General features: G+C 40.8%; 1 protein-coding gene across 4 annotated transcripts in view; it reads left to right on the top strand.

The window, feature by feature from the left end:
* The window catches only part of LOC117807334 (cyclin-dependent kinase-like 5), an 89,614-nt gene that overhangs the window by 7,357 nt on the left and 64,838 nt on the right, over positions 1 to 17,419 (top strand). For all 4 annotated transcript variants that reach the window (XM_034676595.1, XM_034676589.1, XM_034676610.1 and 1 more), the window contains exons 2-3: positions 955 to 1,176; positions 5,934 to 5,968. In XM_034676595.1, the coding sequence (XP_034532486.1) occupies positions 1,113 to 1,176; positions 5,934 to 5,968 (99 nt within the window). In that variant the 5' untranslated portion in view covers positions 955 to 1,112. The remainder of the gene's footprint in view (positions 1 to 954; positions 1,177 to 5,933; positions 5,969 to 17,419) is intronic.

Here is a 17,419-nt window from a genome sequence, read left to right as displayed (position 1 = left end):
GTTGCAGCATTTTGTATTAATTGCAGTTTGTTAATTGTGTTCTTTGGAAGACCAGAAAGGAGAGCATTGCAGTACTCCAGCCTGCTGGTCATAAAAGTGTGCATTAGTCTCTCTGTGTTGCTCAGAGAGAGAAACGGCCTCACTCTAGAAATGTTCTTTAAATGATAAAAAGCTGTCTTGGTGATATAAGTTGCATATATTGTCCACTGCCTGCACTCAGAGGAGTAAACACATCATGCACATGTGTTTTGCATGTATCATACTTTCTCTGTCACTTTATTTTTTTACTTAATCTTTATTTGAAGACCTTGAGGGGATTTAGAGAGTGAGAGGGAATGACAAACAACCTTGGACTGGTTTTGAGTTGACCGTCTGTAGACCTATCCTTAAACTGTATGCCCTACTGGGTGAGAAACTGGGACACCATGCCCACTGAAAAGGTTTAACATTGAGGAAGTGGCTTGTTTACTTAATTCAATGAAAAATGAAAGCACCTTTACTTTATTTTGTCGCTTATCTGGATCCACATTTAGTTTGAATCTGTCCCACTTTTCAGATCGCTATCTGGACACTGATGCTGTGCAGCATTTTGCCATGTTGGTCAGTGTGGGATCATGCACTGAGAATAACAAGTACAGTTATATAGGAACCTATAGGAACTGAAACACTGCTGCTTCCATTGTTACTGTTCAGTTTGGCTCTTCGAGGTCTCCTAACTGAATGGAAGTGAGCACTGAATCACTGAAGTGCCCCTTTAACTCAGAGAGGCAGAGGAGCAGAGGAGCAGGACATCAGGCCGGCTCTGCAGAAAAACAAAGTATATATGTGGAGTCTGAGCTTTCTACTCGCCTCCTCTGGTGTATAATTCACAGTCATTTTCACACCTGTTTAAAAATGATGGAGAGATAAATGTTCAGAAAGACAAACGTGTAATTTTCTGTATTTTGTGTGCAGGTGAAAGCGATCCACTGAAGAAGGCATGCAGCGGATATTATGGCTGACAGCCGGCACACACCCCTCGGGAGCCAACAGCTGGCCGCCGCACGCCGTCCTGTAGCTGGGCCTCCTCTGCCTGAGCTCCATGCACCTCACGCATCTCACCTTTTGACTTCATGAAGATCCCTGACCTCGGTGATGTGATGAATAAATTTGAAGTCCTTGGGATTGTGGGTGAAGGTGAGACTTCTGATTTTATTGCATGTTATAGAGCATGATGTGTTTGTTGTCAGTCCTCGGCGGTGAGTCCAGTCCGGTCGAGTCTCTGGCCTCGGCTGTCGGTGCGCGGTGAGACATGCACTCACAGATTTGTTGTAGGGCTTTTCAGTGAGCAATCATTTGATTGTTTTTATCCAATTTGCCTGGAACAAGGCTGTTAAAAGCCTGATGTGATGTTCATGACTGAGCAACTCAATAAGGTCGAGGACGATTTTTAAAATAATATTCATGAGGAAGGAATTCATCATTAAAAAGGGAAGCTAGGTGCCCTGAATGCATCCTTTTTAAGAGAGCTGAGTTTGTGGCTGTAATCAGAGGGGCGGGGATGTTTCATAGTTAAATTCCTCTGAAAATGCCTCTCACAGTCCCCCCCCCCCCCCCCCCCTTGAGCCTCTTGCTTGATATAAAGTGGCAGAAGCCCTGAGGTGAAGCCACCCACTTGTCCCAGTTTTTAACACCCATACTCCCACATCCTAGAAGTTTCATAATGTGCATATAATGTGTCCCTGGAAGACACAGCCAAACTTTGAGCTGGATTTGAAGGCTGAGTGCCGGACCAAAAGACGAGCAGTTGTGGAGGGAAGTCATTACTTTCTGTGCGCAAAGTTTTTACTCTGGCTCTCCTCTCTGCCTCTGCACTCATGGCACAGTGTGCTCCACTTGATCCAGCTTCATAGATTTTTCCTCAGTGATCTTGAGGTCAGTCAATTTTGGTAATCATTTAGGACTGAGTGCAGCATGTCGGCTCACTCCAGCTATTACAAACACACCGAGTGGTACGTAATTATATCGAGCTCCTTTTCTGAGAAGGAGAACAAATGGAGGGAAATATTCTGGAGGTTTTTCTATTTTTAACATGGACTCAGCGTGTTATTGGATTTTTTTAAAGGTTATAAAATCATAAGTAATCAGTGAGGCTTTGAAAAAAGTTACATGTTTTATTTAAAGCCAAATGTTGCATCAAAAGGCGTTTTTCAACCGGAGGAACTTTCCTCTGAACTAGGCACTTTACCCCAGAACTACGTGCATTTCGACCAGTGGAACTATGGTTTAAATTTAGTTCAGGGGTAGATAATCTCCCCCCTAAAAAGCCCCTGCTCGGGGGGTAGTACTTTTCAGAAAGCCCCTGGGCTTTTGGGTGGCAGGGCCTGCAATGCTGAACGTGTCTGATTGGTAGATTAACCGCAGTGTCTTTATTCCGCCTGCCGTCCACAATAACATCACACACATCTGTGATTCACTTGATTTCTCTTTCTTTCATTAGTTTTTATTTGTTCTATCTTTACTGTATGTGTGTGTACTTTTCAAAAGAAGAAGCTGTGATTCTCTTGATTTAGCAGCTTGTAACAGTAGTCTTCTCTCAGCCCACCGTGAATGCGTCTCTCCCGGTGTTAAGGTTTTAAAAGTGACCCTGTAAACTGGAGACCTTCAGCTGTATGTAACAGTGTTTGTGGAGTTTACACAGCTGTTGAAACAGAGAGGGAGTTTTAAGATTCAATATCCTCATCAGATATTTAATGATCGTCTAAAGACGTTTATGAGGGATGCATCCGGCTGAAAGTCGTCATTTAACAGGGTCGCTGTTTAAACCAAAACACCGGTCAATCTCTGCCACGGCTCATTGAGTTAAAAAGGATTTTAAAGCCGTGTTGAAACATCTCTGCTACTCACGCTTATCTCCTCTCACGTGTTGATTCAGTGAATCCATCTGTGATGAAATATAGCACCATCTAAAACAGCGCCAGCTGAGTCTCTTCATGCTAACAGGCTAACTGTTGTGATACCTGCCAGTCCGTCTTCTTCTATGGTGTCAGCTGTGATGGATGGCATTCCTCTTTGTTTTACTGCCCTCTACTGGTCTGGTGGTGTAGTGTATTTATTTATTATTTCCTCCATACGTCACTGGCCTGATTTGCACAATCTACCCGGGGCTTTGGCCCCGCAGTCGAAATGCAAACAATTGGGGCACAGAACCTTTTAGTTCAGGGGAAAGTAGGTTGAAATGCACCTAAATTCACACGATCCAAGCCATAGACTGTATAAAATATGGATGTAGTATCTGTGACGTCACCCATCTGTTCCTGAGCGCTGTTTTAAAGCCAATCGTTGGCGGCAGCCATATTGGAAATGCAGAACTCAACCAGGCAGAGTGTGACCTAAAGGGGCGGAGTTTCAGCCTCCTAGCCAACAGCTATGTGTTCCTGACCGGGAGTCAAGTCAGTCATGTCCTTATTTGGGCAAAAACACATCATGCACATGTGTTTTGCATGTATCATACTTTTCTCTGTCACTTTTTTTATTTAATTAATCTTTATTTGAAGACCTTGAGGGGATTTAGAGAGTGAGAGGGAATGACAAACAACCTTGGACTGGTTTTGAGTTGACCGTATGTAGACCTATCCTTAAACTGTATGCCCTACTGGGTGAGAAACTAGGGCAACATGTCCCTCTTTATACCCACTGAAAAGGTTTAACATTGAGGAACTGGCTTGTTTACTTAATTCAATGAAAAATGAAAGCACCTTTACTTTATTTTGTCACTTACCTGGATCCACATTCAGGTTGAATCTGTCCCACTTTTCAGAGTGCTGTCTGGACACTGATGCCGTGCAGTATTTTGCCATGTTGGTCAAGGTGGGATCATGTACAGTGAGCGCTGTTTTGAAGCCAATCGATGGCGGCAGCCATATTGGAAATGCGGAACTCAACCAGGCAGAGTGTGACCTAAAGGGGCGGAGTTTCAGCCTCCTAGCCAACAGCTATGTGTTCCTGACCGGGAGTCAAGTCAGTCATGTCCTTATTTGGGCAAAAACTCGTAATCTTAATATCTTCTGAACTGTTGCGTTAGAAAAGCATTCACCCCCCGTACAGTGTGTGCTGATAGAGAGATTAGCTACATAGAGCCAAGCCGTTTTTTGAACCAGGCTGTAAACATGTTTATTAATGCTGCAAAGATCGTCTTTTTCCCATTCATGTCTATGTGGTTTCCGGCGTTTCTGCAGCCAGCCTCAAGCGGATTCTCCATGTATAGCAGTTTATAACACCTCAGCATGGGCTTCATAGTGTGAGACTGGAGGTTGCCGCTTGGTCCAAGCAGATCACAATGAAATGTTAGTTTTTTTAGCTTTGTTTGGACGAGGCATTGGATAGAGTAGGAAACCAGGAAGAGAGAGAGAGAGAGTGATGACCTGCAGCGAAGGGTCACAGGTCAGCCGCCTTGTAGCGTGCTAGTTAACCGCTGAGCTAAACCGTGCTGCAGGATTTGCTGCTTTTTGATGATAAATGATTGACTCGGGGGGCCAGTTTATCTTAGCGCCTCATCCCAGCAGCTGGACTCCTGGCCTCGCCCCGTGCTGCATGTTTCCTCTGCTCTGCTCCCACATTCCCTCTCTCTCCTCAGCTGTCCGATCCAATGAAGGAAAAAATGCTTTAAAAAAGAAGATTAGGGCGGCGTTAAATGCATGCCCCGCGTACAGAGGCTACAGTCCTCATCACAGAGGTCACATGTTTGACTCCCGGCCTCGACCCTTTGATGAATGTCATATCCCGCTTTCTACTTCACTTCCCATGTTTCCCCTCCCTTCAGCTGTCCTGCCAAAGAAATGCAAAAGTGAAATAAAACTTTAACAAAATGTCTTCAAGATATTAAAGTAAAAATGTCTGTAAGTAACTCTGACTATGTTACTTAGACTCAGTGCATTTATAGCAGAATATTAAATTCACAAACTCTGAATGGAGGAGAAAAGGAGGAGAAGATTTGAAAATTCAGGTTCAAGGAAATTATCCTGAAAAAACAGGGGATCAAACCAAAGGGGAAACAGTCATTATAATATTGCAAGATTTTTAAGAAATGCAAAGAAAGCAGCTTTTGAATATGATATGAAATGTTTAAATGTGTCACACCGGAATTAACAGCCATACGATGAAACAATGGCATTAACTTTTTGGTATTTTGGTCTTTAAAAGTCTTCTAAAAGTGTGCAGCAGCCCTGAGTATTCACTGTGCTGCTGGTCAGTGACCTCAGGTAGAGTTTTTTTTCCGACCTCCTGCTGGGTAACAACATGTTTAGCAAGTATCCGTCTGAGGTTCAGTGTTTTAAGTATCCAAAGCATGCTGGAGAGGCTGTAAGTATGTGTAAGTGTCCTCTTGTAGAGCCGGGATGACTCCCTGTAGCTCTGGTGTGCTGGTGAAGGAGCAGTTTGTCATATGCCTGCTCAGTCCATGAATTCCTCTTGAACCCTTGGGGGATTTGTGTGTGTGACTGCCAGGGTCGATAACATCAGAGCTACAGTAGCTTGCCAACACTTGTGTCCTACTTCCAGAGCCACCTGTCCTTTTATAGTGGGGGATGTTTTTCTTTAATTCATGTGAACATATGAGGAGCGTTGACAAAGAGGGTTTCAAGCCCTTTCGTTTGTTCTGTAGTTAATGTACGAAAATTAAAGGAACTCAGCAGCTTCTGGACTTATCGGCCAACTCTCTGAACTCTGAGTCCAGTTTCTGTTTTCTGATGCCGACAGCTTGTGCTAAAATCACAAACTGCTTCTTTAAACCAAATGTATTCTGTCGTTTCCATAATTTTTTCATGTGCTTTTAAGGGAAGTGTCTCTTCTTCAAAAGGCAAAGTAATGTGTGGAGTACGTGCAGGCTATTAAAACTCTCAGTACGAGCAACGGTAATAAATGTTGGTTAAATATGTGGTTTGATTTTCTTTCAGGTGCCTATGGTGTTGTTTTGAAGTGCCGACACAAGGTAAGATTTATCCACTTTAAATGAACCACCTCAGTTTTTGTGTTATCAAACCATCCAATCCATCACTCCATTTATTAAAGTACTTTTAGGTCAAACTAAATAATAATCATGGATACTCTATGTTCTGCTTTTATCACCTGAATCCATGAAAAGAACAAATTGAACAATGAACTGATGCTGTTTGAATGTACTCTATTAACCCTCCTGTTATGTAACGGGTCAAATTGACCCATTTTGAAGTCTATTTTAGGCAATATATGCCTTCCAAACCAGCTTAATGCAGCATACAAATCTGGGCAGCATGTGACAGAAGAGGTGTCGTGTTAATTTATCAACATCACTTCATAAAAAAAAGAAATTCAAAATGTAAAATAAAATAAAATCTATATCATGTAAAACAATTGTATTTAAATTACGGCTTTCCAATGTATATTAAAACAGTTTTAACATTAATTTAAATGAAAAATGAGTGAGTTATCCTCATTGAAGCATGATCTATGAGAATTAAAGAACACCAATGGACTAAGTCTTGATTTAAATGGTTAGTAATGGAGTTAAAAATTAGATTTTTTTGGGGGGTTCTGACACTTTTGGATAATTGAATATGCCCCGGGTCAAACTGACCCAGGAACATTATTGCTGTTCCAGAGAAACGAACATAACAGGAAGGTTAAATCATGTGCAAAACGAACGATCAGTGAGCCTAAATGTTGCACGGGGGGACATTTCCCTCAGAAAAACTCTCTGCAGTTTAACTTCACTGAATCCCACGTTCATGGTCCTGCTGCCAAGATATCACCAGAGTCCCAAATGTGGATTAAAGAGTCCCAAACAAGTGCTTCTTTTCTTCCACTTTCTATTCCAGTAAAATTTACTAAAAGCTGTAGAGTCCAGCTGTTTTAGGATTATTATTTTTTATCAAAGTTTTTATGAATGACCCATTTAGAAAGATTCAGGTCATCAGGGTCCAACTGTAATCTCAGAATTTGAATTGAAATCCTCTTGTTCAGAATTTTTTCCTCTGTTTTCTGATTTCAATTTCAGTATTCCCACAATTATCTTAGAATTTCAAATTTAAACTCAAAATAAGAACATTTTAGGACAAATTCTCTCAGAGCTCTGAATTCTCACACTTCTCAAATTTCTGAATTAAGATTTTTTTACTCTGAATTTTGACCTTTTTTTTTTTCTTTCTTCAGCACTCTGATTTTAACCTCAGTTCTCAAACTACTTTTGTAGAACTCTGACTTTAGCCTCATAATTCATAATTTAATCTCTTATGTAATGTTCTGAGATAAAGGTCCAAGTCAGAATGAAAAAAGGTGAAACCCTAAAATAAAAGGACTTTCTGAATGGTCCTTATCTTTCTCTGGACGTCACAGAGTCACAGAGAAGGCTGAGGAAATCAGATCACATTTATCAATCAATCAATCTTTATTTGTATAGCGCCAAATCACAACAAATGTTATCTCAAGACGCTTTTACGAACATAGGAGGTCTAGACCACTCTATGTCAATATATATCTAATCTATCAGAATATATATATAAAAAAGAAATGTTCATCAAAGATGACAGATCAGCCATAATCCTCCTGTCAGCCTCCACCTCCACAGGGTCCAGGACTGAGCTGGCCTTCTTCACCAGTTAGTTCAGTCTTGCTCTCCTGTATCCTGTCCGCTCACAGCAGGTGAAATCCTTCCAATGTGGCGTTCGTGTCCGGTGTTAGCTCTGTTAGCATGATGCTACTCTGCCAGTATTCCCTCTGGTGCTGGGTTAGCTCGTCCACCTTATCGTAGATAGATCTTACATTCATTTACTGGATTCCTATTTTTTTTTTACTAATAACAATCATATTCCTTTCTCACTCCTGAAAATGTCTTGAAAATTTGAAGACTTTAAAAAAGAATTGTATTTATTAATTTTTTTTTTCTTTAAAGAGGGTGGAATCAAAAATAATGTAGAAAAATACAGTATATAGATACAAAAAGACAGCCCCCGACCCACCCACCACCCACCACCCTCCCCAACTCACCCTGTTCAGGCCTGTTCCTTAGTTCCTTTAACAAGAGTGCCTGATTCATTGCAGTTCATAAGACATTTTGGGAGAATTAATAAGTAAGTACTTAAATAAGAATTAATTATTGATTAAGAAGACTTTAAAAGCTGTTGTTCACACATTGTTACTTTATAAGCTCTTGTTTGCTTTAAATATTTTTTCTTTTTTTGCACTATTTACTCTGTTACTGTGACACTTGAATTTCCCCGTTGTGGGACGAGTAAAGGAATATCTTATCTTATCTTATGTCCCTGACAGCAACAGGAGGGAGCGGAGTCTAGGGGCCGGACATGGCATAAAAAGAACACTTTAAGGGCAATGCAGAGTCTCAAGTTTTATTTCTTTATCAGTGTTACATGTAAACTGACATATCCATAATATCAACAGATGAGTGAGAGGAACAGACCGATGAGCTGAAAACAGTACAAAGCAGCTTCTTATGTGCACAGAGATTAGACTGGTTGCATGATGCAAACATCATTTTCCTGACTTTCACCCGCTGTGTTCTCACATCTGCTCACCCTGACTTCTTGCAGAAGTTTAGTGCACGTGTAGCTCCAGCCATCTGCTGTATGCAGTATCACCATGCTTGTCCTTCAGCGATGAAGAGTGTGCTCTGTGTGTTTGTTACCAAACGAGATGCGGCTTGTTGAAATGAGATTGATGCATGTTTGGGGTTTAGAAATACTGCGACAGAGCGGAGATAATTAGCCCTCTCGTGTTTTTTGTGAGGCTTTTGTGAGGCCAGTGGTTTTCGTGCACCTGGATACTCCACGTTAGTTCACCGCGGTCGCCCTGAGCTTCAGAAACACGAGCACTGCGATGCTTTAAGTGGCTCCCATGGACAGCTGGATAATTACTTGTCGTTCTTTTGTCTCTGCTCGGATTAATCGCTGACAAGGATTCGCTTTGAACGGCAGCACATTTGTCAACTTCAGTTCTTCCAGCCCTCTGCCACTTTCTGTCTTTCATTCATTTAAAAGCTGCTCCGATGGGCCGTTTTGCATTGAAGCAATCAATTTTTTAGCAGCAGAAAAAGAAAAAAAAAACAGGACAAAAAAACCTGCAACAATAAAACAGCAGGGCTATGAAAAGCAGGCGACCCACACTGCAGCTCTAGCTTTGTCATCTCAGCCCATTTAAGGAAGAGGCTGTGCCACGATTTGACGGCAATCCAGCATGAATAAGAGAGACGAACTACCTCCTACTTACTGAGATCTGCAGGAAACAAAACACTCTCTGAGCCTTCCTCATCAAAATCCTTGAAGCTTCTCCTCTTCTGCAATCTGCTGCCTTCATTTCAATGTTTGTTACAGCAGTAACCTTACTCTGTGTATCCATTAGCACAGGTTTCTAATGGGAGCAAGTTAGCCGTTGTGTTAGAAATGGAAAAGACAGCAGCACCAGACTGATGCTGAGCGAGAGGAGAAAAAGAAGAAAAGCCCCGCTGTAAGCCGGAATCACAGCCTATAATTACTGAGCTGTATTGTTCAGACTGATTGATCCCGGGCCCAGGCAGCTGCAAATGCCAATGTTTCCATTTTGTACCACAGAACCTCCATCAATAGACCTCGGTTACGTCCACACAACAGACGGAGGCTGTTTCTTTGTCTGTGACACGTCTTCACTGTGCGAAAAATCTGTCATCAGCACCATCATCAGAAAAATATTTATCATCCTGAGCGAATAATGACTTTCTTTCTCACAAACACGTATTCAGTGAAAGCTTGATCAGAACGTTTGGTATTAAAGCTGCAGAAACATCAGCTGCTCTGACGGTTTGAAGAGTAAAAAACAGACGTGATCCAACATATAACACAAACTTTTCAATGGTTCTCTACCTGAAATATGTGTCCCTGTCTACAAACCCCCTGAAAATGAAAAAAATCCATTCTGCCCCTGTTCTGATTTCTCCACCTTTCTGTAAATGTGTGCTGAAACCAGCCGTTTCAGTTTTTAGTGTTTTTCATACGTCACAACAATGTCCGGTCTGTAACTGAAGTCAGAGCTCGGAGCTTGTTCAGCCCATAGACTGTATAAAATACAACTCAACCCCTCCTCCGTTTTTCATTCCCTGCACACATGTGTGCTAACAAGGAGCTTAGGAGGGAGGCATGCTAGTTGTAGGCTGTCTTAATAAACACAGAGGTCGGTTTTACTCCCCACGTCTGCAGATTTGAAGATCTAGTGGATGATTTTTATTTTTCATGGAAAAGTGCTAGCGCTAGTTAGCATAGCCACATAGCTACATGTTCGTAGCAGTATACTAAGACACACGTCGACATACTGACAATAAAACAACAAGAAACACTAAATCTGTGACCAATCGTTCAAAAAGGTCCTGCTGCAGGCGCCTCTCCGTCAGGATCAGATTCTGGATCAGATTCAGAGGGTTGAAGTAACGCGGGTCTGTGAGCAGCCGTGTCTATGCAGCCAACATGTAAACATTAGATCAACATGCTGGAGAGCAGAGGCCACACCAACTTCCTGAGGGGGCGTGGTCAGAGAGCTCATTCTCATTTAAAGGCACAGACACAGAAAACAGCCTGTTCTGAGCAGGGCTGAAAAAGAGGGGTTTACAGGCAGACCAAAATCTGTGTTTTTTTTAGCATAAACTTTAAAGACCTCTTAGACCAATATATTTTGATGAAAAAGAGCATAATATGTCACCTTTAACGGATGTCAGCCGCTTGAATCCAGCTGTGGTTTAAATACAGATCTCATGTCATATATTATTAAAAGCTCTTGGCAGAACGTCATGTTCTTTACATGTCCAGGGCTTAAAATATGGATGATATCTTTAAACACTGTAAGAGGGATTCTGCATATTACATGTTCTTGATTTACAGTTGAATAAAAGGTTGAATTTGTTAGATGTTTGCGAGCCGACAGAGACCAAGAAATCAATAAACTCTGATTGTTCATACATGCTGAAATCAGTACTTCCTCAATTAGAGCTTAAACGGAAATTAATATGGACGCCTCTATATGACCTCCAAAAGCAAACAAGACATCAGAAACAAGGCTGATTATTTCTGTAGAGCTAGCTTTTAAATGTTTGCAACCACTGCCAGGTCGATGTCAGACAAAGTGAATTAAAGCAGTGTTTATCAACTTTTTTTGAGCCAAGGCACATTTCTTACATAAAAAAAAATCCAGAGTTTACAGTGTACGCAAGATTTGGAATATTGAGCATGAAGAACCTGATACTCTGCTCCGTAGTGCACACCACACACTATAAGATCAGAAGAGAGAGATCCTGTGCGATCTGTCTTTTGTTGTCATCAAGTGCGTGGTCTCTAAATGTGTGAAGGTTTGAAGAATCCTGAAATGTGTGCCAGCCTGTATTCTGCTTCGATGTGTTCCATTCCATTCTACACTGCTATTCTGCTAGTCGAGGTTCTTCTTCCCTCTTTCATTTGGACGCTGTGCAGCAGGTGAAAGGTGATCATGTTTGATCTTCATCGCAGACGATTGAACCTCTTTGATGTTTCTCTGAGATGTAAGAACAGGACGCATCACTCCTGAACTCTGCTGATAAGCTGCTTACTGTGTGTAATGTAATAACGTGGCTGCAGTTAAAAAGCAATCATTTAGAGCGAGCTGTGTTTTCATGACTTGATTTGACTTCGGTTTATGCAGCTAATTTGGGATGTCTTATTAATAAGCTAATTTTAATTTCATTACTTGTCAGGCATATAACAGAGGAGTAACAATCCCCAGGACGTCTTGGCATTTCGCTGAATCTGTGGGCCTCCTGTGTGTGTAGCTGATTTTATTATATATGCATCTTTGATAGGATATCTGTTGGTAACTTTGCTGTTGAATGTGTGAAAGCACAGGAGGCTGCGTTCTCTGGATGCAGATCAATGTGGACCAGTGCCATCTGGAATATATCGTATTGTTAGTGTGAATGGACCAACATGTTTTTTTTTCAAAGGCCAACTTGCAGATCCATGCTGCATAATTATGTGTGCATACATGCAGGCGTGGGCGCACAGTCAAACACACACTCCCTGCACTGACGCACGCTCACACACACACACACACACACATGCTGACACTTTCAAAGCAGAATAACACACAGGCTCATGGAGGGGTTTGGTGCTGCTGTGACTGAGTGCTCTGGTCAGAGAAAATGGCTGTGTCTCTACAGAACAACTGCTGTTGAGTTGCAGCTGCTCATGCTCACAGATTGTACTTACCACCCGGTGACACGCCCCTCAAATTTGGTTCATACAGTGAGTGTATTTATTGGGAACAATTAGAACCAAGAAAGATCCGGGGACAGATATAGAACGGATGTAATGTGCAGAGTGTGTATTCATCGATGCTCACACAGATTTTTGAATGTATTAAAGAGGCTTCTGGATTACAGCGTGCGTACCGCTGCATACGCTCTATATAACATCCCAACACAGAGTCAGCTGTGGAGGAAGGATGATGTCAGAACACCAGGTTTTTAAGGCTATGGAGTCCGTCTTGATTTAAAGTTTAGATTCCTTCAGTGTTCAGCATTCACAAGCTCTTTAAAAGTAGTTGACTGATATCACTTTTTCTACTGTCGTGGACCATAATTAGAGAGCTGCTGGACGTCCAATGGCTGATAATGGTATATTATTATAGTGGTCAGACTCTATAACCCATAATATATATGTGTGTAAGATATGCTTATTTTTACCTCTTTCATTTTAATTTTAATTGCTAATAACTTTTTAATAATAGTTACTTTATAGGCTCTTGTTTGCCTTATATATTTCTTTTGCACTGTCTACTTTGTTACTGTGACACTTGAATTTCCCCATTGTGGGACGAGTAAAGCATGGGAGTTTGCCCATCCAGTCTACATGTGTTTTGTGGACTTGGATAAAGCCTACGATCGTGTACCACGGGGGCTCTTGTGGGGGGTACTGCGGGAGTATGGGGTTCGGGGGCCGCTACTGCGAGCTATCCGATCCCTGTACGACCAAAGTGAGAGTTGTGTCCGCATACTTGGCACAAAGTCGGACGCGTTCTCGGTGCGTGTTGGACTCCGCCAGGGTTGCCCTTTGTCACCGGTCCTGTTTGTAATCTTTATGGACAGGATCTCAAGGCGCAGCCGGGGGGAGGAGGGTCTCCAGTTCGGGGAGCTTGGAATCTCATCTCTGCTTTTTGCAGACGATGTGGTTCTGTTGGCTTCCTCGAGCGGGGACCTCCAGCGGGCAGTGGGGCGGTTTGCAGCTGAGTGCGAAGCGGCCGGGATGAGAGTTAGCACCTCCAAGTCTGAGGCCATGGTTCTCTGCCGGAAAACGGTGGATTGCTCTCTCTCGGTGGGGAGTGAGACTTTGCTCCAAGTATCTCGGGGTCTTGTTCGCGAGTGGGGGTAAAATGGAGCGTGAGATCCACAGGCAGATTGGTGTGGCGTCAGCAGTGATGCGGACGTTGTATCGGACCATTGTGGTGAAGAGGGAGCTGAGCCGGAAGGTAAAGCTTTCGATTTACCAGTCGGTCTACGTTCCAACCCTCACCTATGGTCATGAGCTGTGGGTCATGACCGAAAGGATAAGATCGCGGATACAAGCGGCTGAAATGAGTTTCCTGCGAAGGGTGTCTGGGCTCGGCCTTAGAGATAGGGTAAGGAGCTTGGACATCCGGAGGGAGCTCGGAGTAGAGTCGCTGCTCCTCCGCGTCGAATGGAGTCAGCTGAGGAGGTTCGGGCATCTGATAAGGATGCCTCCTGGACGCCTCCCTTTAGAGGTGTTCCGGGCACGTCCAACTGGGAGAAGGCCCCGGGGTAGACCCAGAACGCGGTGGAGGGATTGTATCTCCCGCCTGGTCTGGGAACGCCTCGGGATTCCCCAGGAGGAGCTGGAAAGTGTCGCCGGGGAGAGGGATGTCTGGGTCAATTTGCTTGGACTGCTACCCCCGCGACCCGACCCCGGATAAGCGGAAGAAAATGGATGGATGGATGGATGGATGGATGGATGGATGGATGGATGGATGGATGGATGGATGGATGGATGGATGGGACGAGTAAAGGACTATCTTTTCTTATCTGATAAATAATGCTGATCACCTTGTTCTTTCTGTTGTTTGGTTTTTTTCGAATTTGAAGAAACATTTTAATAAATGAATATAGACGGAAGAATTTTTGGCACAGTCAAATATTGCCACAAGAGAATTCTGGATCTCTGTCAAGCCATCTGTAGTTATTAAAATAGAAAACAAAAGGTAATGATTTAGGTTGTAAGCAAATCAAAACAAAGACGTGCATTTTTCCATTATTCCATGTATTCAGATTCAGATTCAGACAACTTTATTGATCCCAAGAAGGGCAATTCATTTATAGCTTACCATACAACAACCATACCACATTTAACATCTACAACACATCCATCATATATGCATGCTACAAGTAACAAGTCAAGCACCGGATCTGTACATGGGACTAGAGCGTCTGTGGAGGACAGCACAAGTTAATGTAATAAATAAATAACAGTAAAATACGACAATGATTAAAAGACAATAGAATCTCTTGTCATACCAATGTTATTTAAAATGACTAGAAATACTGAGTTTAATGTAGGATTAAATGTCAAAACCATAGACTGTATAAAATATGGATGTAGTATCCGTGACGTCACCCATCTGTTTCTGAAGAGCTGTTTGAGGGAAATCGGCGGTGGCAGCCATATTGCTGCTGTCGAGCCAGTGTGACGTAAAGAGGCGGAGTTTGAGCCTCCTAGCCAACAGCTGCAGTGTTCCCACAGTCAGCTGTGCCTCTCATTGGAAGACTCGTAATCTCAATATCTTCAAAATTGCTGCGTTAGAGAAAAATTCACCCCCCTCACAGTGTGAGCCGATCGAGAAATGAGCTATCCAGACTACACTTGTCTTTTGTACCAGGCTGTAAACATGTTTATTTCTGCTGTAAAGATCAGCTTTTTCCCATTCATATGTATGTGACTTCTGGTACTTCTGGAGCCAGCCTCAAGCGGATCCTCGATGAACTGCAGCTTTTAACACTTCCACATTGGACTCATATTTTTAGACCGGAGGTTGCCGCTTGGTAAAAACGTGTCTCTGTATTGCAGAGCACATGTCTCAGAAAGGTTTGAGTTCATGTTTAGTAATGAAATGTATTCAGAGCTCAGATCCGTGTCTGAACCACAGGTAGTCTGAGTTTAATGAAGACAGAGTCTGGACTGAATTTAAACATGGAGTCCACATTTAAAGTCCAGTTATTGTTGTTTCCTGTTGATGTTTTTTAGCAGCTAACTAAAGATTTTAAGCTCCTCACTCAGTCTTCTTGTACTGTACACCTTCTTATTTGCTGCTGTAACTCAATGAATTTCCCCATTGTGGAACCAATAAAGGAGTATCTTATCTTATCTTATCATATCATATCAGAGAGACCGCACAAACTCCATTACACTGTTTTATCAGAGGAGTTGAGAACCAACTCATCCAACTTTTTTATTATTATAATTAAAAAAAAAAATTATTTCTGTATTTTTTAAATGTTTTTTTTATTGTCTTGTGTTTATTTCTTTCTTTCTTTATTTTTTAAAAATATTTATTTCTGTATTTTTTAAATATTTTTTTTATTGTCTTGTGTTTATTTTTTTTCTTTCTTCATTTTTTTAAATGTTTATTTCTTTATTTTTTAAATATTTTTTGTATTGTCTTGTGTTTATCTCTTTATTTTCTATTTTTTAAAATGTTTATTTCTTTATTTTTAAAATGTTTTTTTGTATTGTCTTGTGTTTATTTCTTTCTTTCTTTATTTTTTAAAAATATTTATTTCTGTATTTTTTAAATATTTTTTTTATTGTCTTGTGTTTATTTTTTTTCTTTCTTCATTTTTTTAAATGTTTATTTCTTTATTTTTTAAATATTTTTTGTATTGTCTTGTGTTTATCTCTTTATTTTCTATTTTTTAAAATGTTTATTTCTTTATTTTTAAAATGTTTTTTTGTATTGTCTTGTGTTTATTTCTTTCTTTCTTTATTTTTTAAAAAAATATTTATTTCTGTATTTTTTAAATATTTTGTTTATTTTTTTTCTTTCTTCATTTTTTTAAATGTTTATTTTATTATTTTTTAAATATTTTTTGTATTGTCTTGTGTTTATCTCTTTATTTTCTATTTTTTAAAATGTTTATTTCTTTATTTTTAAAATGTTTTTTTGTATTGTCTTGTGTTTATCTCTTTATTTTCTATTTTTTAAAATGTTTATTTCTTCATTTTTTAAATGTTTTTTTGTATTGTCTTGTGTTTATCTCTTTATTTATTTGAGGTGTGATGAGAATTATTTTTGTCATTCTTTTATTTTCTTACATTCTTGTAAAAAAAATGTATGTGAGTTTGTTCTGAGCCTTTCTTTTTTTAAAACCTCATCCTTCTTATTCAGCCTCATGAGGATCCTGGTGAAGTCAGTATGCAGTTGTCTCATCAGTATAATATTTGAAGTAGTTGGTATAAATAAATGTGACTTGTAGCTGAGGCTGCGGTTGGTACACCAGTTTGATTCAGACCCAAATATTTCAAACACCATCAGATGGCTTGTCATCCCAGATTAGGCGATACCATCTCTGCTGTCGTAGCTATTCTTGTGTGATCTGGTGATTCATATGTGTGGCTGAAATTCAAGTCACATGGAAATATTGTATGAAGAGACATAGAGGATGAAAATGAAGTTTGAAATGCAGAGCAAGAAGAGGCATCCCAACCTTTTTACCCTTCAAGAGCCAAGTACAGTCCTCAGGAACCTTACATCAGCTTTAGACAGGGAGCGGGTTGGCTGGCTCCAGCACCTGACAGCTCCAGCTCCAACATCATGGTATTTCCCTGGGAGGTGTGAGTTGCTGCCGTCATAAGTTTTACCCAGATTAAGACCACAAATGATCTCCTATTAAAATGTCTCGGCTTTATTAACGTCATCAGAATCAATTCTTTGCAGGAAGAGGCAAAGAGGCGCGCGATCTGCTGTAAATTATAATCAACACACGTAAATAAAATATATATATTAATCACTCTTCACTTAATAGGCTGTTTGCAAAGCCTGATTGGAGTGTTTAAGCTTTCAGAAAATGATTTTATTTACATTTTAAACAGCTCCTTATTTTACATGCAGGTCAAAAACAGCTGTGTGCAGAGAAAGAGAGAGTAGGACTAAAATCAGAGAAGAAAAGAAGGAAAGGTATCTTGCATAATCCGATTTTCTTTAATTATTAGAATTATGTTCTAAAGGCCTACATACTGTAGATTCAGACTATATTTTGTGTACGATTTTCCATATCAGAGCATGTCCAAAGTACGGCCCAGGGGCCAATTGCGGCCCAAGGTCCATTTATTTATGGCCCCAAGCTTCCATCTTAAATTGTGTTATTTACAGCAAAGAAATTAATCACAGT

This window comes from Notolabrus celidotus, chromosome 2 (assembly GCF_009762535.1).
Source record: "Notolabrus celidotus isolate fNotCel1 chromosome 2, fNotCel1.pri, whole genome shotgun sequence".
In the NCBI taxonomy this organism is placed as follows: Eukaryota; Metazoa; Chordata; class Actinopteri; order Labriformes; family Labridae; genus Notolabrus; species Notolabrus celidotus.
The sequence above is the reverse complement of the archived record's forward strand: the minus strand, read 5'-3'. Positions and strand labels throughout refer to the sequence as shown.